This window comes from Anas platyrhynchos, chromosome 7 (genome assembly GCF_047663525.1).
Source record: "Anas platyrhynchos isolate ZD024472 breed Pekin duck chromosome 7, IASCAAS_PekinDuck_T2T, whole genome shotgun sequence".
NCBI lineage: Eukaryota > Metazoa > Chordata > Aves > Anseriformes > Anatidae > Anas > Anas platyrhynchos.
Genome location: NC_092593.1, coordinates 1,213,786 through 1,238,486, shown reverse-complemented (window position 1 = coordinate 1,238,486; position 24,701 = coordinate 1,213,786). Strand labels below are relative to the sequence as shown.

The window sequence follows — 24,701 nt, the reverse complement described above, 5'->3', positions numbered from 1 at the left end:
TGAAAACGAAGAACTGGTGCCAGCGTGGTGAAGGAAACCACAGTCCGTGGTTTAACTTAAATTTTTACTTCTAAACTGAAGGTATTATTTATCTTGAGTTTAATCTTGACTCAGAGCTATCCTAGTCTCCGACAGCTACTCATTTGTCCCCTCTTAACAATCCCTTTGCAATCTTATCCTTTACTCCCTCTTCCTGAAAGTCCTTAAATGTGTACCATCCGCACAAACAAATCCTGCTGAAATCAGATCTGCCCGGCACGTCTCAGTGAGCTTGCTTTACAAAGAAAAGCCTTGGAAGAACAACAGAATTGCCATTTATTTCAAAAAGGTATGCCTTAGATCTCACAATGTAAACACAGGCTGGGCTTTGAAACTACTATTTTTTCTTAAGTATGAATATGAATGCATTTTTTTCCACTTATTTATTTCTTTCAGTATTCATATATGCACTACAGTGGGTTGGAGACTTAGAAAATGCTTTCAAAATATGATGTTTTGTGATTTGGGATACTGTGCATTGCTTTTAAATTTGTTAATACCAGATTTTAAGAGAGCTGCAAAACACCGACTTGAGCTTTTCCCTCTTCCACATCCATACCCGTATCCTGAGTTTTTGCAAGTGGTGCCCTTATACCACAAGCGGTGTCCATACACCACAGGTGGTCACAGCTCTTTAAGCTGACCGTGCCTACAGGCTGCACCTTGCCGTGACCACCCAGCATTGTCCCCACTCGGTGGCTGTCCTGCACATCTCGATGGATGCACCCCAACCCCACAAAGAACATCTCCTGAACACCCTGGGCCCACGCAGGCCACCCAGGGTGCCCATCTCTGCAGAACAGCTTCTGCTGACGATCCAGTGGGTTTTGTCCATGTGCAGCCTGTGGGCCTGGGCAGTGGGGACCCCAGGGGACACCGCACCCAGCTGTGCCCTCAGCCGTGGGGCTGTGCCAGGGCCGTGCAGACCAGCAGCGCTGCCATGGGGGTGTTCATAGAGCTCCAGGAAGCCCTCCACATCCTCACCTGCTGCCCAGGGCAGGAGCAGGGTGGGTACTTCCCCGACCCTTTTCTCAGCCCATGCTCAGTAAACACAGCTTCTGTGCCAGCTGCCCGAGCCAGCGCCGTGCAGTTGTGGCTCGCGTGCCCTGGAATTAAAGCGGCATGGGCCGAACATCCACGCGTTCAGCTGAGGCTGAACCTCCACGCTGCAGCGCCCACAGCCGCGTAAATCACACACCCGCACTGCTCCGGGACCGTGCCCAGTCCCTGCCAGGCAGAGCCCCGGTTACAGCTGCGTTCCCGCAGGGCTGCCCCGTCCCCCGCCGTGCGCTGGCTGCGGTACCTAAAAGAGACACCTTGCATCCCTTTCCTCCTCGTCACCCGCAGGAACGCCGTGAGCTGAACCGGCAGCAGGAGAGCCGGAGCCGCTGCGTGCATCCCCCGCCAGCGGGTCCCCTGCGTGCTGCGGGAGCGCTGCGGGGAGCGGGGCTCGGCGGGGGGCGGCGGGGGGCGGCGGGGAGCCGCAGGCCGGGGGGGGAGCTGCGGCTCGGGCAAAGTCCTGCCGAAACGGTTAACAGCCGGCAGGACCCGGGAGGTAAGAGCCCGGCAGAAAGTTTGCTGGGTAATGGCCTGAAATAGTTTCCTTATGCGAGGAGGTGTTGAGTTACAGCGCAGCCTTTAGCCTTTGAGGGCTGGGTGGAGAGAAGGAAAAAAAAAAAAAAAAAAAAAAGAAAGAAAGAGATCTGCCCCGCCACCTTCCTTTCTGTCCGGGCAACGTGTGCAGCAGCCGGGCCGGGGCGCGGGGCGCGCTGCGGGGCCGCTCTCCCTGCCCCGGGCCGGCCGCAGGATGCCACGCAGGCAGCGGCCGGAGGGCGCCCGGGGCTGAGCTCCCCCCGCCGGGCCGGGCCGGGCCGACCCGGGCCGGGCAGGGCAGGGCAAGGCAGGGCCGGGCCGGGGGCTGCACCGCCCCCGCCTCGGGCGGCCGGGGATCGCGGTGAGGATGCACAAGCTCCGGAAGCTTTTCCGCGGCAGCGGGCGAGCGCTGGCCTTCGTCTTCGTGGCCTCAGTCGTGTGGCTGCTGTTTGACATGGCAGCGCTCCGGCTCTCCTTCGGCGACGCCGCCGGGCAGCGGGCGCTGGCGGCGGCGGGACGGGGGCAGCGGGAGCGGGGCCGGCTCTGGAGGGGCTCCCCGGGGCCGCCGGGCGGTGGGCGGCGGGACCCCGGCCCCCCCCTGGCGGCGGCGCCGCGGGGGCCGGGCGGGGGCAGAGCCGCGGAGAGCGCGACGGCGGCGGCGGCGGAGGGGAGCCCGGCGGGGGGCGCAGCCCGGCGGGCGGCGAGCGGCACGGCGGGGCCCCCCCCGGGCAGCCCGCAGCCCTCCGCTGCTCAGGGCCGGGCGGGGGGCTCCCTCCGGCCGGCTGCGCCCCGACGGGTCGGGTGGTCCCCGGCTGCGGCGGCCGCGCGGAGCGACGTGGCACCGGCGGCGAGCGGACCCCCGGCACGGGCAGCGAGGACGGCAGCGGGCGCCGTCGCAAGCACGGCCCGGCCGCCCGGGGCACCGCCAGCCACGGCAAGCGCCGGGGGACCGAGGGACAGGGCCCTGAGCCCGGACCTGCCGGCGCCTGAGCCCGCGGAGCAAGCCGGGGCCGGGGCGGCGGTGCCGGAGGGAGCCGCGCACGGCGCACACGGGAGCCCGGCCCCCCCCGGCAGCCCAGCACACCGAGCCTCCCGGGCACCGTGGCACCGCGGAGCCCGAGCGGGAGAGGCAGCAGCATCCCCTGAGAAATACTTCGTCCTCATCGGCAAGGCGGGGGCAAAACCCAGCAGCAGCGCAGCAGCCCCCAGCCCCGGGTCCGACGCCGTGCCAAACTTGTGGCGGAGCCCCGAAGCACGCGGAGCGCAGCAGCTCGCAGCCACGAGGCTCAGCATCAACCTCACCGCCAGCACCACCCGCAGCGCCGCAGCACCGCGCTCCCCTGGGGCAGCAGGTGCGGGGCCGGCGGGAGATGCCGGGGGGGCAGCCGAGCAGGGCAGGCAGGGGGTGGTGGGCAGCAGCAGCCGCGCAGCCCGGCCGGGGGGCAGCCCCGGGACACACAGGGTCTTGGCCGTGGATGCAACGCTGGCCCCCAGAGACCCCCAGGCTCCCGGGCAGTTTGGGCATCCTGTGGCAGTCCCTGAGGACAAGCAAGAAGAAGCAAAAAGCAGGTGGAAAGAAGGCAACTTTAACGTCTACCTCAGCGACCTGATCCCCGTAGACCGAGCCGTGGCGGACACCAGGCCTGCCGGGTAAGATGTGCTGCCCTGCGCACGGGCTGCGCCGCGCTCACGGGGGGCTCGCGGGGAGGGCAGCGGGGGCACTGAGGCCTTGGCTGCAGGCATGCCAGCACTGACAGGGCTCCGTGTCCCCAGGTGAGAGGAGCTCGTCACTAACAGTAAAGCCGGATAAAATTCCCTGGTGTCCAAACCGGCTGGGGCACATGAGGCAGACAATGGGGCTCGGGCCTTTTTGTGCCTTAAAATGTTTTATTTGCCTTATTGGGTGTAGCAGCGAGCACTGCTTTGTATCGCTCTCCGTGCATTTGGTTCCCCAGCCACTTCTGCACACCACCAACGTGCCCAGGCAGCTGAAGCCCTCCCTGCCCGGGAGCACTGGTGCTCTCACGCCTGGAGCTGCCACTACCCCTTCCTATCCCCCCCAGAGCTACCCCACTGGCCTCACCCACCTAAAGGGCACAGAGGGGGCTCCTGGGCAAAGCCACCTGATGAATGCTGAGACAAGGACACGGCAGGTGGCTGCCTGCAGCTGCGGCAGCGCTGGGATGTCCTCGGGATTGCTCCTTTTTCCCACCAGCATCGCTGGCTGCTGCATGGCACTTTTGTGCTGCCCAGCGCCACGTGGGTGTGCGCTGTGTGAGCTCGGGGCCTGTGGGCAGAACTGTGGTTTGGTAAGCAATTGCTTCACAGCCGTCCCCCTGCAATGTGCGGCTGAGTCTGCAAATGTCAGTATTGCACTTTGAAAAACAAACCAATGCCCTGCCATAGTCCACATGCAAAAGCAAGGCAAGATGTGGGCAGTACCTTGCCAACAGAAGGGGCAGACATTCATGGGGCTGCTTTCTAGGGCAGGTGCACCTGAATCGCTGCAGACAAGGTCTGGAACAGGTGCAAATTCAGGTGAATCCTCCTGCCCCCTGCATGGGAGCAGTGGCACGGGCTTTGTGCTGTGACACACAGGACAATACACAGGTGTTCCTGTGCCGCTGTCATTACTCGCTTTGTGAGCCGAGGTGAAGTCCTGGAGAGGCAGGAGCAGGGCAGGGAAGGAGCTGCAGCACCTTTCCAGCGTGCAGATGCCAGCTATGGGAGCTGGCTGCATACAGAAAACGAGCCGACGTGGCTCAAAACCAGGCTTGAAAGACGAGCCCTGGCGAGCTGCAGAGCAGAACACCTGCCTGCCTTCCAGGAGCACCCGCCCGCCTCCGATGAATCAGGCACCTGCCGGGAAGGGAGGCGTAGCCGCTGGGTATCCGGGATAACACCTTAGCCAAACAGGGGCTGGTCCCAGCACCCTGTCCCCGGGACTTGTGCTGCCACATGGGGTCAGGCTGCACCCTGCGGATGGTGACCTGGGGAGCACCCGCGGGCACCCCAGCGCTGGCAGGAGCCGTGCAGGCTCTGAGCACGTGGCCTGTTGGCACAGGGAAAGCTGGACGTGAAGGCCAGCTCTCTGCAGTCTGTCTGGATGTAATGCTGGCTGCTTGCTGAGCGTTACTGACCAGCACTGGTGCTTGCTGAGCGCCGTCCCTCTGCAGCAGTGCATTCAGGCAGGGTCCCACCCATGGAGGGGCATGATGCAAAAGCCACACAGCCTGGGTTAAATGCCCCAGGGCAGCTGTGATGTTTGCAGGCAGAACACTCAATGCAGAGCCTGGTAAAAAAAAAAGTGCTGCATGCCACTGTACGGTTCAGTGAGTCAGCCCCTGGGTGCCAGCAGGCGCGGTGTGCCAGCTGCTGGGCAGGTGGGGCAGAGCAGGGCTGTGGTGAGGCTGCTGCCAGGCTCGGGAGCAGCAGACCCAACAGAAAGATCTTCCAAAGCAACCTCAGGGACATAAGAGCCCGCACCTGACTGACTTGGAGGATGAAGTTAGCCAAACACAGAGGCTATGGACTGTTTTTCTGTAGAAGCCTCTCTGGGGGTGAAATTCCAACAGAATTTGGCTTCTGCTTAATATTAGCAATATATATTGAGTAATATTTATATATTATTTTTGTATGTGTATGTATGTAATTAGCAAAGAAACAGAGCCCAAGCTCATATAGAACATCGTGAATACCTTTAGCTGTGTATCGACAGTAATGAACCCACTACTCCGCCTAGAAGCCCTATTTTTTAGGCAAGGAGGGAGAAAAAGGCACTCCTCAGTTTGAGGTTGCCTCAAAGAGCTGCTTCTGCCTGTTGCAGCCACTTGCCTCCACCACGTGCTGCCTCGGCCCCGTCCTGCACCCTGCACGGCTGCCCCTCGGAGGCTGGGCCAGGTGCCGGGGAAGTGCCTTGCGAGGGGTCTGTAATTTGGGGGCTATTTTCACTTAACCCAGAGCACTCCTGGCTAGCCAGCACCTCTGAGGAAGAAGTCACTTCTCTGTACACTCCCACATACATATATATGTGTATATATATATTCACACACGCATATATATATGTGCATATATATATATGGCCCCGTTTGCTGTCCGCTGTGGATAACGGAGTGAACAGGAGCTCTGATCCATCATTGATAAATTCATTTTCTGCATCCGCAGGCAGGCTGGTGCCTGTCCTGCCTGCAGGAGGTCTGCTCTGGAAGGAAGAGAGGAGAACCTGTTATCAGACCTCAGCTTATGGATGAGAGAAAGCAAGTCCCAGTGCGTCATGAATGTTCGGGATAAAGTGGCGCGTTCAGGGGCCCGCAGCTCTTCCTTGAGGCACCCCGGGCGCCTCGAGATGCCCTCGGAGATGGATTGGTGCAGGAGCCCAGCTCCCCGCGGGCAGGCAGCAAAGTGGTGCTTGAATTGCAAATAGCGATGAGCAAAGCTGCTCGTCGACCTTTTGTTCAAACACTGCAGACACAGGCCTGACCCAGACGTTGCGTTTTGGGCTGTCACAAAGAAAATGACAAACTCACAGGCAGGGGAAGGATGTTATCGCTCCCTTGGCCCAGGCTGCGGGCAGTTTGCGGGGACGTGGGTGCTGCTTGGAGCCCCTGGGCAGGGCTGGGGCATGGCTGGTGGTGCTGGGTGTCCGTGGGGAGGTGTGGGTGCTGGGCTGTGAGATGCAGGGTGCTGGGGGAGCGGACCTGCCAATAGTGGTACACAACAGCTGGATTTTTGGGTGTCTTCCCATCCTGCACAGCAGTTAGGTGCAGAGGTTGGGCTGGGAGACCCTTCCTCACCGTCTGTCGGCTCCACAAGTTGCCCTGCTGGGTGGCCCCTCTTGGAAATGGCCGTTCCCTGCACTCTGGGCGTGCTGCTGACTTTTCCCAGACAAGGCGACCTCCTGAAGCCCAGGGTCCCACGCCTGCAGGAGCTCAGAGCATCAGAGGAGGGCACCCCGTGCACAGGGCTCCTTTCCCCGCAGGTGTCCCCAAGAGCAGGGTGCAGAGCTGGGACCGGCCTCGCTTCCCAGCACCCTCCCATTGCTCGTGGGGAGGAGATGTTGTCACCTGGGGGTGGGGTGGAAAAGAGAGGTCCCTGCTGGAAAGAAAGGGTGGGTGCATCTTGTCCCCGCAGGGCTGCCCCCTGCTCTCCCAGCCCAGCCCCATGGGGAGCCAAGCCCCCTTGTTCCACGTTTCCCACATCCCCTCCCTGCATGTTTCCCGGCGGTGCTCAGCCGGAGGCAGCCAGGGCACAGCAGCAGTGCTGCCGTTGCAGGTGCTCGGAGCAGCGGGTCCATGACGACCTGCCGACCACCACCATCATCATGTGCTTCGTGGACGAGGTGTGGTCCACCCTCCTGCGCTCCGTCCACAGCGTCCTGAGCCGCTCGCCTCCCCACCTGGTCGAGGAGATCATTCTGGTGGACGACTTCAGCACGAAAGGTAGGCGAAGCTGCTTCTACCTTTATGAAACTAATATAACTTGAGGCTCAAATACAATTTGTTCTCTGTAATTCAATTCTGAGTTGCAGGAAGAAATCGCATTTCCTTCTTTCAACGTATTGAAGTGCTTACGCAGCCTGCGTGCACATGAGGTGTCCTGGCTTGAGGGCAGTGCGTTCATAAAGATGTTCTCACCCTTCTCTGTGCAGTTTCCAGATGGGTGCACATGGGTTTCAGTGCTGGTGGCAGGCGCACATGTCCAGGTTGCTCGGACACGGGGGTGGTTGTGATAAAAGCATTCAGGATCTGGCCCTGTCTGCATGCACAGTGACTTCACCTGTGTAGTCACAGACATTTCACATCATATCAAACCTCTGCTTTGTAATACTTTGGCTCCCTGCTGTCTTCAGCCCTTACAGCTTTTAAAACGATGTAATTTTTCTACTGCTGGTTCCTCAGCAAAGGTGCTGTCTCAACAGCAAGGCTCATGGCAGCACATAAAAACATTTTCCAAAAGAGCCCCTAATGCAACAAGGCAATAGGTGTGAGAGAAGGAAAAGGGCTCCGCTTGCTCATTTTTTAAATAATTGTTAAACACGTCCATACCACCTCCTCCAAAGTGTCTCTGCAGTTTTCCTCTTCACTTTCCTCCTGGCTTCCCCTCGTGTCTGCTCATGAGCCAGTGAAGCAGCAGAAACCTCGCTAGTACGAGTGGGTTACAGGGAGCCGTACTCTGCGCTGCTGTCACCTAATGGCAGCAGCAGCGACCCCCTGCAAATGCTTTGCCCCTGGAGTCTTTCAAAGCCTGTGGCTGGCAAACAGCTGCGCCCCGTGCAGCCTCATTCTCTCCTTCTCCACAGAGTACCTCAAGGAGAAGCTCGACGCATACATGTCACGGTTCCCAAAAGTGAAGATCCTACATCTCAAAGAGAGGCACGGTCTGATACGGGCCAGGCTGGCGGGGGCGCAGGTTGCCAAAGGTAAGGAGAAGCCCGGCCACACGCCTGCACGAGCTCCCCTTGGCTGCCCTCGCTGAGCTCACGTGGTGGGCAGCTGAACACTGCTGAGCAGAACTGCTCTGCAGACACCGTGCTGAGCAGACACCGTGCTACAGCCCTGCCCAGGCGGCTCCAGGCTGCAGAGCTGAGGGGCTGGTGGCTCACAGGTGGCTGGGAGGAGGGCATCTTGGGGTGCCAAACCCGGCTGTCTGGCACCTGAAGGTGTCAGCAAGCGTCCATCCAGATCTCCAGCTCCCCCCGCTGTAGCTCTGCTTCCCGGAGAAATTTTGGGAAGTGCCGGGGTGTGAGGCTGTGGCACCGTCAGCCTGTGGGGTGCCCAGGGTGTGAGTCTGATGGTGCCCGTGGCTTCTGCCCACAGGCGACGTCCTGACGTTCCTGGACTCGCACGTGGAGTGCAATGTGGGGTGGCTGGAGCCGCTGCTGGAGAGGGTCCGCCTGAGCCGCACCAAGGTGGCCTGCCCCGTTATCGAGGTCATCAGCGACAAGGACATGAGGTAACACTTCACAGCACTGGGAAACCCAGAGATTCCAACCCATTGCCCTGAGAAAACCTCTTACCCTGGCCATAAAAATGTTAATTTTAAAAAGACATACGTACAAACCCTCTAATCAGCCTTCCACAGTGTCTCACAGGGGATATGCAATATAGGTGACTTCCACACAATCAAATTAACATTAGCAGCAGCCATGGCCGCTTCATTTACTGCACACACCTTTTCACTTTTTCATGAATTCAAGCAGGATTCCTGATGAAATTTGTTAGAATCTTGTTTTAATTATGTGCAGATATTCCTCTTTGCTCATTAAGTGTGACATTTCAATCAGGAATGTGACTCAGAATTAGTCATCACCATCTCTTCTGTGTTTAGCTACATGACCGTGGATAACTTTCAACGTGGGATTTTTACTTGGCCGATGAATTTTGGATGGAGGCAGATTCCACAAGAGGTCATTGAGAAAAACAAAATCAAGGAAACTGATATAATAAGGTAAAGAAAGTGAATCAGAGAGGTTTGTGAACCAGCCCATTCTGCGGTCACTGATTTAGCTACAGAGGCTCCTTCCAGGCTGAGCGTTTTGCTGGTAAGGACGATGGATGCGGTGGCCCAGCACAGATCACCTCGCCTCACCAAAGCCCACTGAGTGTTTCATGTTCCTGCAGCCCCGTGGGTGCATCATGGTGCTGCCAGGACGTACCTTTGTGTGCTGTGCCACCCTGTTTCCCTCCCATCCCCACTCCGAAACACCATCTTTTAATCTCATATTTGTCAGTGGGTACTGAGGGGACAAATCCTATGGTCCATGCTGTAAGTGCAAATTTGGGCACCATCCCCGAGCATTCAGTAACTGACATTTTCGTGATGCAGAAGCTTCACGTGTAGAAGCTTTCCTGTGTAGAAGCAAGGTGAAAAGGATGGGTATTTTGTGACCGACTGACGTGCCGCCTTGCTCGTCTGTTCCCAGGTGCCCGGTGATGGCGGGTGGCCTGTTTTCCATCGACAAGAAGTATTTCTTCGAGCTGGGAACATACGACTCAGGACTGGATGTTTGGGGAGGTGAAAATATGGAGATTTCATTCAAGGTACGTTGGTCTCGGCAGCCTGTCCCGTATCTCAGAATCACAGAGTCACAGAATGTCAGGGACTGGGAGGGACCTTGAAAGATCACCTAGTGCAGCCCCCCTGCCGGAGCAGGAACAGCGAGGTCAGGTCACACAGGAAGGGTTTTGAATGTCTCCAGAGAAGGAGACTCCACAGCCCCCCTGGGCAGCCTGTTCCAGTGCTCTGTCACCCTCACCGTGAAAAAGTTTTGTCTCATATTAAGCAGAACCTGCTATGCTCCGCCTTGCACCCACTGCCCCTTGTCCTGCCGTTGGGTGTCACTGAGAAGAGCCTGGCTCCGTCTTCTGACACTTGTCCTTTACATATTTATAAATATGAATAAGGTCACCCCTCCGTCTCCTCTTCTCCAAGCTGCCATATGCCTGGTTTGGATGCTCGGCGGACCCTGTCCCTCCTGGCAGGGCACAGCCCAGCGAGCCCCCTGCTGCCCCCCTCGCTGCTTCTCTCCTGGCGTGCGCAAAGCCAGAGCACAACCCTGGCCCGTGTTTCTCTCAAAGCAACCTCTGCTCCTCAGGTCTGGATGTGCGGAGGAGAGATTGAGATTATTCCGTGCTCCAGAGTTGGGCATATTTTCAGGAATGACAACCCTTACTCCTTCCCGAAAGATCGGATAAGAACGGTGGAGAGGAACTTGGCCCGTGTCGCAGAGGTCTGGCTGGACGAGTACAAGGAGCTGTTCTATGGCCACGCGTACCACCTGGTCCTGAGACGCCTGGACGTGGGCGACCTGACCCAGCAAATCGCGCTGCGAAAGAAGCTTCAGTGCCGAAGTTTCAGGTGGTACCTGGAGAACGTCTACCCCGACCTGGAGGCTCCCCTGGTGAAAGCCAGCGGGCTGGTACGTACCCAAACCACTTGCTGTTCTTCATGTCAGAGTGCTTGCAGCTAGAGCTGCAGCAGCATCCCGATATGCCCGTCTCTGTACGCCTGGCATGTGGTGCCACTTTGGAGTACCCAGCTTGTCACGGTGGTTAAACATCTGGTTTATAAGACAAATTGCAGTGATGCCAGGATTCCAAGCCGAAGGTCTTGCTGCCTTCCCTGCTCACCCCGTGTCTCTGAGTGCAGCTGCAGGAGAGGCTCTTGCAGAGAGGAGGTGGCCAGGACCTGGTGACCACGGGGCTGGCACAGCTGAGGCACTGAGAACAAGCACTGCCTGTCCCCTGCCTCCCTGCCAGGGCACACAGCCTCAAACCTCTCCGCAGGCCGCTCTGGGAGCCGGGGAAAGCACAGCAGCCCTTTGGCCACGCTTCAGGCTTGTCTGCAGGCCAAGGGCGTAACGTGCAGGCTCCCACTCAGGGGCATCCCTCGCAGCGCAGCCAGGCTGCCTGCTGGACGAGGCTGTGCTGCAGTGTGCCATGAAGGCACGGGGCAGTGGCTCTGCAAGCACAGCGTGAGCTCTCACTGCTCATGGAAAAGGCGTAGGGACCCCCTGGGGTTGGGCACGTCAGCGGGTTATGAGCAGCTCGTCCCTTCAGAGGCCTCTGTCTGGCCCAGCGTGCCCCCAGCCTCGGTTGGTGCCTCCCGCAGCAGGACAAGTGCTGAGCACTGCCCGCGGGTACCTGGCGCTGGGCTGTGTCCCTCTGCTTTCTCTTAGGAAACACCATCTGAGTTAAAATGAAGGTTTCAGTGAAACACCAGCTTAGGTGACTTTTTTAAAAAAAGGATTAGCAGTGATAATCTTGAGAACATCAAAAAAAAATTAATTTTTGGAAAGCATCAACTTTTTCAGCTCTTTCACTCAGAGCAATAAAACCTTATGTGAAATCTGTGCAATGCAGTTAGACTGTGCATAAAGACCTTTGTTTCAACAGAAGCAAAACCTCCACTTTTCAGTTCTGTGTTCACGAAAATGTTCACAACGGTGCCTTGCTTTGTCCTGATTCAGGCCACCTGAATGGTTCTTTTATCTTCATTCTCAAAATTTAATAGGGCAGAAAATCTGTTTTTCAGCTAGCTCTGCAAATTCCAGCTGTGCTGAACTCTAACCAAATTTATTTGAGAACTTTTTTTCTGAATAGCCTACTTACCCACTGGGATTAATTCAGAAATTCTTCAGCAGTCTACATTTGCAAGGAATCAAAGACAGGACTGGCCTAACCACAGCTGCGTTCCCCCGTGGGTGACGGTGCCAGGGCAGGCAGCCTAGGTGACAAACAGGCAGGTGGGGCAGTGAGCGTGTCGGGTGCTGCACTAAATGCAGAAACCCCTCTGCTTTCTGCCAGGGGAAGAGGGAAGGCAGGTCCCGCGGGTGGCAGTAGGGAATGGTGTCCCCAGGGGGGCCGCACTCCTTCCTGGGGTGGTGGCAGGACAGGGGTCGTGGTGGGCAGCTGGTGCTCAGGGATCTGCAGAACGGGAACACCGGCTGTGTCCAAAGGAAACCCAGGGAAAAGCCCGTCTCATCCAGCTGTGGATGCTCCCAGAAAGGGATGGTGTCGGGCTTCTCATGCTAGAAAAACGTGTAACAGGGCACGTGTGCACTTACACACCCCGCCAAGGACTGACACCATGCCTCTGCTTCACTCCGTTGACAGTATTAATCAGTGTCTGCATTGTAACAGCCTCTCCTCTTTCTTCACAATTTGTGTCTAAATTTGCATTTGGTTATTTTCTAGCTTGTTAACATAGCCACAGCAAGATGCATCACTGTGGAAAACACCACTCTAGCTTTTCAGACGTGTGATGTTAACAACGAGGTAAGGATAACCCCGTACTGAGCACTCAGTAGCACCTCCCCACACTGACCTCACCTCGCCTGCAGGGCTGGTGCCGACCCTGCCCCAGACACACCAAGTGGAGGCGCAGGAATTGCCTCTGCTTGCAGGGGCTGTAGCCAGGCACAAGCGCCCTGCCCCAGAACTAGCAGGAGGGTCAGACAGATCCATGAGCCTGCACGTGAGCTTGGGGACAGAGGCTTACACCCAAACCTGTGCTGTGTGCTGCTGCAGCACCAGCTGCGCCCCGCTGAGCGCTCACCCCAGTGCACCGAGGGTAGCAGGCACTGCCGAGGGGCACACACATGCCGGGTTGGGGCTGCTCTGGTATGAGCTCTCTCCTGAGCTCTGCCGGTCCCTGAGGGGCCCTCTCCTGGGGCACAGTTCTCATGGTGGGTGCTGAGAGCATGGAACGGGTGGGTTGTAAAAGGCAGCGCGGGGCGCGGGCTGACAGCTCCCTGCCATCCCTCCCACAGGACCAGAAATTCAACTACACCTGGCTGCGGCTGCTCCGGCACGGAGACCTGTGCATCGCCCCGGCAGGCACCACGGGAGCGCTGGAGCTGCGGCTGTGCACGGGCTGGGAGAGCAGCCTGGCCTGGCAGCACAGCAGCCTGGCAGCAGCCCGGCCAGAGCTGGTAAGTGGCCTCGGCAGCGGCGGTCCCATCACAGACATGTGCAAAGGCACGAGCCCACCGTGGGGCCCAGAGCCTGGGGGCCCGCTGGTGTCCCCAGAGCTTTCACCCAGAGGTGAAGGTAGCCTCTTCGGTACCCTGCCCGCATGGCCTTTCACGGTCTGGCTGTAAAGCTGCGCTCTGCTGTAGGTTTTGCCACTCAATATGACCCACAGCCAGATCCTGCTGCACAGCCCGGCTAGAGGGCGAGATGGAAACTTGCAATGCCGAGGCACTCGCTCCAGCAGGGGTTTGCCATTTGTGGCACAATAGCAGAAAGTCCTGGTTTTACATAGAGGAGATCAATAGCACTTACGTGGGTATTACTTGGTATCGATCGGCATTCAGTTCACAGTGTTGTTTTTCTAACAGAAAACATTTATGAAAAGGAAGAAAATGGGTACTTACATTTATTACCTGCACTGCAAAAAGACAGAAAGTCATGGCTGTATCTGTGTCAGCCTTCTGTAAGTGGCGTTCTCCCTAAAAAGCTATAAAATGGCATACTTTACAACACTTCATTTAGGAAAGAAAAAGAGTAGTTGTTAAGTAGCACACTCGTTCTGTAGGCAAGATCCCATTCCTCTTCAGTCTAAAAAGATAATTCTTTCGAAGCCAAAACACTGCAGCAGCAAGGCTGACAAAAGCCACGATATTTTGTGAAAAGTACAAGAAAATTGTCCTCCACTTAGGAGTCCAGACAGCAGTACAGGTACACAGCCAGTCGTTGTCACCTGTTCCAGACTGAGCTCGCATTAGTCACGTCTGAAGGTCCCGGCCAGCATGGGGAAAGCTGTGGTGCCCCCCAAAGCCTGGCTGCTCCGGAGGGGCTGGGTGCGGGCAGCCCCAGACACCCAGTGCTGCCGCCCTGCCTGGGCTGGTGGGCAAAGCACAGCTGGAAACAGGAGCCAAGGGAATGTGCCAGGCTCCGATGTGCCGCAGTTTTACCATCTCCACATGGTCACTTAGCTCAAGTTGGGGAGCTGGCAGACCGCTGTGCTGGCGTTCACAGGGCAGTCCCCGTATGAGCAAAGCGGCAGGGCAGTGTCACAATTTACTGGTCCTTTCAGGAATATTCCATCTAGGTATTAACTGAATGATTGTAAGAACCATTGCAATGCTAGGCAGTGAAATGGAGCATCCCTTACCTTCAGCAGCACTCGTCATATTGCCTTGCTGGCCACATGGGTTAAGTAGATAAAGATGAGCAGATGGGAAAACCAAAAGGACTGATATCACTCACACTCTTCATTCCTTCATAATCCAATTTACTACCCCAGCATTTGAAGTTCACTGCTGAATTACCTAGCGTCCTTTTCATTGCAGTAAATGTGCTTTGAGTTCATTAGCAGAGAAACTCCAAAACACAAAAATCCGTCTCCTGACATACGTTTCCCTATATTGCAAATACCATCTGGAGTGATTTCCTTTGCATGGTAATTGCCACTCGGACGGGGAGAGAACTAATCTTCAATTTCCAGGGAGCTAAAAGCCACGAGGCACAGAAGGTATGGTGTAATCCTAGCTCAGCAACAGGTGTAAGTGTTGGATCCCACCCAAAATTCCTTTGAGTCAGCAAAGAGACCTCGTGTTAGGGAAATGCAGGAGAAAGAAAAAAAAAGGCATATCATAAAGAATCAAGCTCTGTCAGTAGAAAATCAGAGCAACGTGCTTTGTTGGGCTTCAAACAGCATTTGCTGCGTGAGCCCAAGGACCTCCCGCCCCTCTCCCCTGCAGGCAGACCACCTCGTTGCAGAGCACCTCCAGCCGCCCGCCTGTCTGGAAGTGGATCCGTCTCTCCAGGCCCTGAGGGTGAGCGCCTGCAACTCCGCAAATCCTTATCAGAAGTGGCAGTTTGGCAATTACTATGCAGACTGAAGGGAACACAATCGAACCAGAAGCAGCGTGCTTTCATCTTGTGAATTCAGCAATGGCATCTGCGGGACTTGTGACAGCAATTACAGAACTGGAAGTTCATTTCCAAATGGTAATTGAAATCCGTAATTTAAACCGGCATATTGAGAGATCAAAATACCAAGAGTAGCACATCTGGTTTAACGACGTTTGAAATGTGGGTTTCCTTCAACTGTGAGACACTTTGGCAAAAACTCAAATAATTTTTCTGTGTTATTAAATGGAAACATTTTCTGAAGCCCCCCCCCCCTCCTACTCTAAGCACACGTTCAGTAGTTACCTCCAGACAACAATATAAGCTAACAGAAATAATTCCAGGGCTCTCTAGTCTGTAAACAGTAAATTGGGCCATTTGTTTTTCAACGGCCTGGGGAAATGGAAGCTTATTGAGCAATGCATTACAAAAATCCATCTGACATGCCCATGCTGGGCCTGATGGCAGGATCCTGCCCAGCACGACCTGTTGCCTGACAGCTAAGCATCAGAGTTGGCTTAGGAATTGATTGTGCATCGAAAAAGCCTGTTCTTGATAACAGGAGGCAAGCGTGGATCGATAGCCAGCTGGGGCAGTGCCCCCCGCCCGCAGCCCTGCGTGGTGAGGGTGCAGGCGGCCCCGCGAGACCTGAGGCAGGCTGCAGCCCCCAGCGGGACGAGTTGTAACCCACTCCACTTTGTAACCCAGCTGTGATCAGGATGGACAGGCACCCACGGCAGCCCGCGGGCGCTTCTCCTGGCACACAGGTGGCTGTGAGGGCACACAGGCCTCACACAGGGAGCGCGGCACCGGGGAGCTCGCCCCTCATCAGCCCTCGTGCGGCTGGGCCAGGCCATCAGGCCCCGCACACCACGAGTCCCTCCAAACGTGGCGTCGCAGGCAGCTTTTGTTCTTACTGTGAAACTTGCATCTCCAAAAGCTGTCCCCTGTTTTTGAAAGTCTGGATTAGAGAGGAGAGCAAACTCAGATGTGACAAGTCATGAGCCCTGAGATAGGTGACGCTGCAGCGCCACAGAAAGGACATGGCCAGCCCCGTGTCACACAGCCCCCAGGGGCTCGCCACGAGGAGCTGCCACCCGCACTCGGCAGTGTCACCAACAGGAAGGTGGTGCTGCGTCCCCGGGTACCACACGGGCTTCTCCAAAGACGGGCCTTCTGCTTTGCACCTCGGGATCTGCAGGACTGAGCACTGCCCTGGCTCTGACACCGCTGCTCACGATGGCTGAGCCTTCGCTGTGCAGCATTTGCAGGCTGATACAAAGCAACTCACATCTCTCCTTTGATTTTTCAAGTGGCACCAGCATAATGCTACCTCTCACGTCAAGGATCAATGCTGACAGCACTTGACAGGCTGCGTCTGCCAAAATATTGACTGGCCTAACAGATTTTCACAATTGGCTCCTGTTCCAAATGTCTTCCTGATTTTATCTCCCTCCTTTGGTGCTGCTCGCCTGCAGTCACTATCAGAAAAATTACACAGATGTTGTTTGTGCAGTCATGTTTTATCAGGAGCATGAATTTCATTAAATGCTGTTTGCTGACATTCAATCATTTGTCACTGAATAGGCAGCGAGTGTTCTCATGTCATGGTCACATCACATCTCCAGGCTTGTCACTTGCACTTTTATCCCCTGTTGTGTAAATGCTCACTTCCATGCTGGTATCTTTTACTTACAGACCTGAGCATGCCTTCGGGGACCGCTGGCCATGAACTTGGCTGCGCTGTTACACAACACCCAGAAACACCCAGATCTCCCCATCAGCCGGGTTTGCAGGAAGGAGAGCATTTTTCTGGCACGCTCACAGGCGCATGGGGCACGTTCCTGCCCATCCCCTAACCTAGCACTGTGAAAATGGAGAGGAATTGTTTTCAGAACAACTCTGGGCCTGCAGTTACAGCATCCCAGAGCTGGTCACCCTACTCACCATCCCCACGCTGTTTTCTGTGCAAAATTTCCCCACGTGGAGCAGGGGCGTTTCCAGGCTCTGTGTCCCCCCGGGTGCCCTGTAGCATGCTCTCCCCCCGGCTGCTCACAGCTCCTGCTCCAGCTCGCTGCAGACGTGCTTTGGGCAGAAGCAGCCCCTGCTCTGTGCTGTGCCCTGGGGTGGTGTGGGTGGCAGCACCCATGGGAGAGCATTCAGCTCAGTACTGCTCACTCGCTGCTGCGTGCCCCTTGATTTCCGTTTTCCAGCTCCCCTGAGGGTTTGGCAGGAGGTCTGTCTGTAGAAGAGGCCCTTACAGCATCCCCAGAGTTTACATTTTACTTTTCCAGCCACCAAGCCAAGCGGGAGAGCACGGCCCTGACAGCACGGGGAGTGCTGTGCTGGCTGCCTCCAGGAGCATAAGCCAATGTTGCAGACCAGCAGGGACAGACACGGTAACTCAAGGGATGTCTGCCTTTTGTGCTACAGCTGCCCCATCTCCCACCTGAACCCCACTGCTCCTCCTGCAGACATCTGCGTGCACCTCCCCGTGCCGTACTCATCCAGGCACCAGCCTTACCCTCAGGTTTTTGTTTTGCCTGGGGTTTTAGCCATTTTCTTCCCCATTACACTCTGTAACTGCAGCTGAGCACATCTGCAACTGGCCCGTTGTCGCGGCGAGCACAGCTGGCCTCACTGCGAGGCGCACTGCGTGCCGGGAGGTGACCGTTGGCAGGTCACGGGGAGCTGTCTCCCAGACAGCCCAGTAACTATCTAATCGTTAGGAGAAATGTGCCGTCATCCTTACAGGAATCGCTGAGGGCAGAAGTGGGAGGGAGTGCGGGGCAGCTGTCAGAGAGCAGGCGAACAAACTGGCAGTATAAGTTTATACAAGCAAACCTCTGAATTTTTGCGAGCCAAAGAGCAAATAAACAATTCTGAATAGTACAATGAGGACTGTGTTTTGTTTGTACAATACAGAATTGCCATTTATTAGTTTGACGTTGCCAATAAATAATTGCCTTTATGTGGAACAAACAAAAAAAATCAAAGCAATATTCAGTGCTGCTGGAAATGAAAAACTAATAGTTTAAAAAGCAATTGTGGCTAAAGGAGGCCTGGAGTTGAAGTCACAGCCTCACCCCCATTCTTACCTCCTCTCCCTTTTCAGCTGCTCTCAACTTTCCCCAGTTCTTTCTGGGATGCCATCTGCAAAGCTTAGCTCCAACTCAAGACAAAGCTTTCTGTAAAACAGTTTGAAAGAGACTAAATCAACAGCACTGTAGTTATGCAAAGGGTTTTAAAAATGGAGAAAGGCTGTGTTCAGATGACAAAAATAAATCGTGTTAAAAATCTGCCCTGTCTTGAAAAAAGCCTATAAATTTTGCATCTAAACTTACCCTGGAAATTGAGAAGAAATGTATGAGAGCAAAAACTCACCGTCCACACTGCTGGCACTCAGAACAGATTTCTGGTGCCGGCCGGTTTTATTGGACGAACCAGTGTGCCCGCACGGACACGTGCAGCGCGTGCCCAGGCAGCGTGTGTGAGCTGCACCGCTGTGTGTCCACGCTGCACCGCATGGTGCCTGCACAGCACCAGAACTGCCCCGGCCTTCTGACAACCATGGCAGACGTACTGCCTCCTCGGGCGAGAGCTTGCTTAATTCCTGCCCGCTGCACTTAGCCAGGAGCGCAGCCAGCCCTCCATCCCACCAGCACAACGTGGAGCTGCAAACGCGTTCGGTGGTTCCTAGCACAGCACGAGAGGCACCGGCTGGCAGCAAGGACAGACAGCAAGGGAGCGCGCTGCAGTTGCAAACAGTCATGGAGTTTATTATTCACCCTGTGCTGCCCAGCGCCACCGGGACGGCTGCACTGCCAACTCGGTACCAGCACGGCTGGATCACCTGCCTGCCTGCAGCTACACAAGCCCCAGCTCATTCCAGACATACCAGAGTTGGAATATGGTTACAAAACAAACAAACAAACAAACAAAAAAAAAAGGATAGAAAATAAAGGGTAAACTTCAAATCAAATGGTATTACACTTAGTGACCTGATTATTCTCCTGTTCTATGGGTGCCTCTGCCTGCTGGCAAAGTGAAGCATAGAAGTTACATTTTCACAATGTTTTATGAAATCATACAAAAAGCCAAAAAGCGGTGACTTCATGTTGCATGAAGAAATATGTCGGGAGGCAGGGGGAGTGAGACAAAACAAAAACCAAAGTGAACTGCTGTCTCAGTAAGCAATCCTCCGCCTCAGTTTATAAGTGCATCATGGACTCAAATTCATCAATTCTTTGTTTGGTGTTTCCTTTCCTAATCTTCCGGTAGGAGATGGTGTTGTACCGGGAGTAGCTGTGTCTGGAGATGTCGTTCTTTTTCCCCAGGCTGGGCTGCTCCCCAGCTTTCTCAGCCTGGGCGTTGCAGCCGGGGCTGGCGGGGGGAGACACCTCCTTGCCGCTCTCTTGCTGCTGCCGGGACGCCTCGCTGGTCTCCTTCTGCATCTCTATCACCTGCACTTCATCCTCCTCGGTGTCCTCCTCCTCTTCTTCCACCTCCTCTTCCTCCTCCTCCTCCTCAGCATCGTTTGCTCTCTGCTCGGCGGTGCCCGTGGGGGTCCCCACCACCTCCCCGCTGGGGCTGGCTGCTGTCCCCAGCGCTGGCTGCCCACTGCCCGGCCCTGCAGCAACACAGAGTTATGCAGGTGGGGGCTGCCTGCCCGCACGCCCCATGCCACCTGCCTGCTGCCTGGCAGGACGAGCTGCTCCCTCCTGCCCTCCCGGGACCAGATACATCCCCCAACACACTGCGGTGCCACGAGGGGCACCCCCAGCTGCAGCTCACCCGCCTGCACCCATCTGCGTGGCCATGGAGCAGGGACCCCACGTGTGGCCTTCCCAGGGACACAGGCACATGCACGTCCCGGCTTCAGAGGTGGCGGGCGACACTTGGATGGCTATCTGGTATTTGTCCTGTTTGGCACATCTCTGCTCCAGTGTCACAACAAACCGTCTATTCAACATTTTGCCTGTGGAGTCCTGAGTATTAATTAGACTAAATTGGTTAGGTACTAAAAAGCTGCCTGCAATTTAGAGATAAAGTGCTTGTGGCTGAGATGGATGGGGGGCTGTGCAAGATCATTTAATAGGTTTTATTGTGCACTTGTAAAGCAGCACAGCTGGAGTGGAGATGTCAGCTCCGAGTGGGAAAGCCACCATCATGATTCACCTCCTCAAAACCCATGCAGTTGCTAGGAAATATTATTTTGCCCAGGACAAATGTTCATACTTTTTTTTTTCTTTTCTTAATCAAAGCAGCACCAGTTTCTGTTTACAAGGCACGACCATATATCTTTTATAGCTCTGCTCAAATGACTTTAGCTTTGCCAGCACCACAACAACTACTCCGAGTTGTTAATCTGCTCTTCTGTGAGGAGAGGTTCAATATTTATGTGGCAGCTGACATACAGACACACCAGCTTATCGCAGCCTGGTGGGTGCGCCAATGGAGGGAGAGATGCGGGACGGCCGTGGCCAGGAGAGCATCCCACCGGCATTTGGGACATCCGAGAGGATATCCCAAATCTTCAAGAGGACTTCACCCTGCACCACCAGCATGCAGGTGTGTCCCCAAGGCCATAAAATACCCCTCCTTTTTCAGTGACCTTTTGCATGGTATAACTAAATATGCTCACAGACATTGATTGTATTTTGGTGTGCCGACAGAAACAGAGAGTGTGCAGTGCCCCCAGCCCCGCTCTGTGCAGGGGCAGGGGGGGCCCAGGCTTGGCCAGAGCATGCTTGTCTGTTTCCATCCAGGTGCGAGTGGAAGGACACAGGAACAAATGTTCCAGAGGGCAGACTATTTTCTGCTCGTTACTTAGGGATCAGGGCATTTTAGACACTTCATAAATCGGGAAGGAAAGAGTTTGGGTTCTGAGGATGCAAAATTTAGACTTACAGCCATCCAACAAATCAGCAGGTAAACGTTATCCTGCATGGAGCAGAAGATGAAGCATCTCCCGTCCTGACAGGAGGGCTGGAGACCCCATGTGTCAAGGCCCCAGGGTGCTTCGACCCCAGAGTAAAGGTGTCACGCACAGACCACGGGAGGAGAGGCAGCAGCTGCTGCAATCCTACAGATGGGAGTGAGTCACCCTCCTCTGCAGCGTGAGGGTTTGAACGGATTTGAAAAAGATAAACATCTGTATAATCTCATCTCTGAAGGCTACTCATCGCTATGCCTCAGAAGAACAAGTCACATCACACGGCATTCTTCATTACCTTCCTCTGACTCCTGGCTGCCGGTTCCTGTGTCCTGGAGATCAACTGATCCCTGCTGTAGCGTCGCATCATTTTCCTCTTGCTTTTCTTTAGGAAATACAAAGCATGAGAAATGTACTTACGGAGCAGTTAGTGCCAATAATTAGGTTTTAATGGCTGCAGATTGGCAGCAGAATTTTAGAGCAAAGTGAAAAAAATTGCTTTGTCCTTTGGTCATATACTTTTCGTTTCAGCCTCTGTAACCTCTAGCTCAATCTGTCCCCGACTCCCCATTACTCTGAGCCGTTGTTACTGTGCCCGTAGCTTTGCAGTTCTGAATAACACACACAATACATGCCATTATTCATAAGACTATACACAAAATAGAGGCTTTTCTCTCCAAATACCCAAATAAAGGTAGCATCATACTTTACCTTCGCATCGCTTCTCTCCATCAAATTCTGCACACACTACGTCCTCCACCAGCGAGTTTCTACTTTCCTCCTGATTTCCTTTTGCGAGCAGCGCATCAGGGCTGGTGTCTGCGTTCATGTAGGGCCCCGTCCCAATGGGCCTGGCGATGTCATCGATGATGCCAATGACCTGGAGCGGTCCCTTCTCAGGGACCAGGCTCCCGTTGCACTCGGGCATGCTGGGCACCGCCGGCACGTCCTCGGTCATGCTGAGCACCGTGCCGGGGGGCTCAGGCCGTGCACCTGCCGGCCCCGTCCCGCTGCTCCCGGGCTGGGCCGCTGCTCCCGGGACGTCCTCGCGGTCACCGCGTGTCCCCTCTGCGGCCAGACGGGGCCGGCGGTGACAGCCACGGGCTGGCGGGGGCTTGTCCGCCGGCACCGCCACCGGGACCCAATCAGCACCTCGCCCGGCGCTCGGGCTGCTCGGCCTCGTAATTAGATGCACCGCTGAAATTTACATAAACAAACAATCTGAAGCAAGGCGGCTTTTGTGCTGGCATGTAGAGCGGGTCTTTCAGCATGTCAGCCCGCGGTAATACACAGGGATTTTGTATTCTGCACACAATGGCCCTTTGTGCTCCCCCCCTGCGACAGGAGCACCGACTGTTCTCGCCTCCTAATCCGCCGAGGGTGACCTCGCTCCCACCACCACCGTGTAACCGGCTTACCGCAGCCCCCGGTTCCTGCCCTGTAAGCCCCATGGGCTGCCGCAGGACCAGGGCCTCATTTCGCCCTGTCTGAGTGGTTCGGCTGGGCCTGGGCACATCCTGCACGATGCCCAGTGGCTGCAGAATGTACCGTGCCTCCGGGAGCCAGCTTTGGGCCACAGCAGCTGAAATACTCCTTAAAGGAACATGGAAGGGGCAAGGCACGAGATAAACACATCGTGAGCCAGCAGACGGACCTACAAGCTCGCAGGGGGGCGAGGGTGGCGTGAACAGCGCCGGCCATTTCCTGACCACAGCTGAACTCATCTCAACCCTGCCGAATGAAGCCAGGTTTACATAAGAATGTAATCGCCCGCTCTGAATGATTTTTTGTTTTCATACAATACAACATTTTTGACATCTTTGGGCTTTGGGATTTGGAAATCCTCTTGTTGAGATCAGACCTTGATTAGAAACAGAGCCAAAACGCTTTGACTGTTCTTGTTCATCTGTGAGTTTGCATCTTTTAATCAACAACTTTTCACTGTGCTGTAAATGAATTTGGTGTAATTGATTCAAAAATCAATCCTTTGTTGGAAAAAAAACGTCCAAGACAAATGGATGATGACATTTGGAAGCTGGTTGGCAGCACCCACTTGCAGGTACCCTCACGAGGAGAGGGGTGGGTATGTGGCACAGGCTGACAGCTGGAGGGCAGAGAGATCATTTTCTGTTCTTCCCAAGCTATTTCCTTAGCTCTGAAACAATCCGAAAAGCCCTTGCATGCGCTTCCTTGCTTGCCAGGTCCTGTCCCTAGGGTTCCCTCGGTCTGGAAACACCACTGAGGAAGGTCTGGCGGCTGGGAGGCTCCTCAGCACCTCAGGACGGGGAGCAGCAAGGCTGATCCGCAGTGCGGGAGGCAGCGCTGCAAGCAGCACCATGTCCCACGGGTCGGGGCAGCCCCTGGGAGCCGAGCTGCCCCCCAGTCCCGGTGAGAACAGGACAGGGACGGGTCCTGTCCACCTCTCCCCAGCACCTGCCTTTCTTCTTGGTGCAAAAAGCTCTGGGAACACGTTGAGATACTTCGTGGTGCCATCTATTGGTGACACAACCAGCTCTCCCCCTTTCACGTCCCAAATTAGCGGCTCGTGGTTGAAGCTCCATTTGCATGAATCTATTATAAACCATTTTCCGAGTGACCTTTTAAGAAGGAAGTTTCCATTCAACAAGTCCCATTTTCTAAAATTTCGTAAGTAGCACCTGTGATTGCAGAGACACCAGAGCACATCGGGAATTTGAAAGTCGGTGAGCCTCATTAGGGCCACAGTAACTCAAATTCATCTCAGAAATACTAAGAAGCAGGTGCTGTAGGGTATTTGCAGGGTTCTTTAGGCTCATCTGTCATTAACTGCTTACCCTCCAGTTTCTGCTCCGCTCTGTCCCCACCTCCCAGCCTGGGAGGAACAGGAGCACCGCTCAGTCTCTGTAGCAGGACCACAGCAGAAGCTGTGTAACCCAGTGCCACCGCTGGGGATGCAGAGCCACCCGAAGGACAGGGCAGGGTGACAGGCAGGGTGGCTCTGGAGACCAGTGTCCCACAGCTGCACAAACCAGGAGAGGTTCGCGCAGAGACCGAGCGCTGTGCATCCTTTCAACAACCTGCAGCAAGGCATTTCCATTTCATCAACTAAATGTCTTACATTTATGAAAAGGGTACCTTGGGATTCCTCTCCCACAGAGGATTTCTAACTAAGGATCTCAGAATCCTAACTTGTCATGCTGCCAAGGGATGAAAGGAAATGTAAGCATGAGTCGTCCCCAGCCGAGCTGTGTGAGCAGGCTGTGTGTGTGCTGCCCTTGGGGCTGGACGAGGCTGCCTCCTGCCGCTCAGCGTCAGAGGGGATGCTGTAGGAGGAGCAGCACTTTGCCTCCCTTCCAGGCAGGAATGCGTTCAGGAGTGGCAAAGCAGGGGCACACTACCTGCAGACAACGGGCACAGGCAGAGTAACTCAGGTGCTGACAGCCTGAAAAGCCAACAGCTGCTGCTGGCTTTCTGGGAAGCAAGGAGACCAAAGTGATGGCCGGTGAGCATCCCACCCAGCCGCAGGCACTGCCGGCACAGGACCCATGCCAGAGCCATGCCAGCAGCAAGGAGCTGTCCGCCCTGTCCCCGTCCCTGTCCCTGTCCTGCCATGGTGGCCAAGAGCCCAGTGCTGCTCAGGCACCGGTGCGGTCCCAGCCAATTTTCATGCAGACGGAGTCAGAGTTGGGCACAAGGGAGAAGTAGCTGCAGGTTCCTCCCACCACTGGCAGCTGTTTATAAATAGAGTTTGGCTAAAATACGTTCTGAGCCTACAACAACATTTCATTTGCACAAAGTGA

The 24,701-nt window shown here is 55.5% G+C and overlaps 2 protein-coding genes across 2 annotated transcripts; one reads left to right on the top strand and one right to left on the bottom strand.

The window, feature by feature from the left end:
• Positions 1–1,747: 1,747 nt before the first annotated feature.
• On the top strand, positions 1,748–18,909 carry GALNT5 (polypeptide N-acetylgalactosaminyltransferase 5). The gene is made up of 10 exons (XM_013096181.4): positions 1,748–3,282; positions 6,904–7,070; positions 7,931–8,050; positions 8,448–8,583; positions 8,959–9,078; positions 9,554–9,671; positions 10,226–10,549; positions 12,327–12,407; positions 12,902–13,063; positions 14,837–18,909. Exons 1-10 carry the CDS (start codon positions 2,000–2,002, stop codon positions 14,975–14,977), a joined length of 2,652 nt encoding a protein of 883 aa, XP_012951635.4. The 5' UTR covers positions 1,748–1,999; the 3' UTR covers positions 14,978–18,909.
• Positions 18,741–22,093, bottom strand: ERMN (ermin). Its single transcript, XM_021269859.4, has 3 exons — positions 21,634–22,093; positions 21,221–21,307; positions 18,741–19,617 (listed from the first exon to the last, which is right to left on the bottom strand). The coding sequence occupies exons 1-3, from the start codon at positions 21,878–21,880 to the stop codon at positions 19,199–19,201; spliced, it is 753 nt and encodes a 250-aa protein (XP_021125534.4). The 5' UTR covers positions 21,881–22,093; the 3' UTR covers positions 18,741–19,198.
• Between the last annotated feature and the right edge of the window lie 2,608 nt (positions 22,094–24,701).

What these genes read in the sequence shown, in the direction of transcription:
- ERMN (XM_021269859.4), bottom strand. Translation starts at nt 21,880, where the DNA reads ATGACCGAGGACGTGCCGGCGGTGCCCAGCATGCCCGAGTGCAACGGG. An exon ending in TGGAGAGAAGCGATGCGAAG is followed by an intron (nt 21,308 to 21,633) that starts GTAAAGTATGAT and finishes TATTTCCTAAAG; the next exon opens with AAAAGCAAGAGGAAAATGAT. An exon ending in CAGCCAGGAGTCAGAGGAAG is followed by an intron (nt 19,618 to 21,220) that starts GTAATGAAGAAT and finishes GTGTTGCTGCAG; the next exon opens with GGCCGGGCAGTGGGCAGCCA.
- GALNT5 (XM_013096181.4), top strand. Translation starts at nt 2,000, where the DNA reads ATGCACAAGCTCCGGAAGCTTTTCCGCGGCAGCGGGCGAGCGCTGGCC. An exon ending in CGTGTGATGTTAACAACGAG is followed by an intron (nt 12,408 to 12,901) that starts GTAAGGATAACC and finishes TCCCTCCCACAG; the next exon opens with GACCAGAAATTCAACTACAC. An exon ending in CAGCAGCCCGGCCAGAGCTG is followed by an intron (nt 13,064 to 14,836) that starts GTAAGTGGCCTC and finishes TCTCCCCTGCAG; the next exon opens with GCAGACCACCTCGTTGCAGA.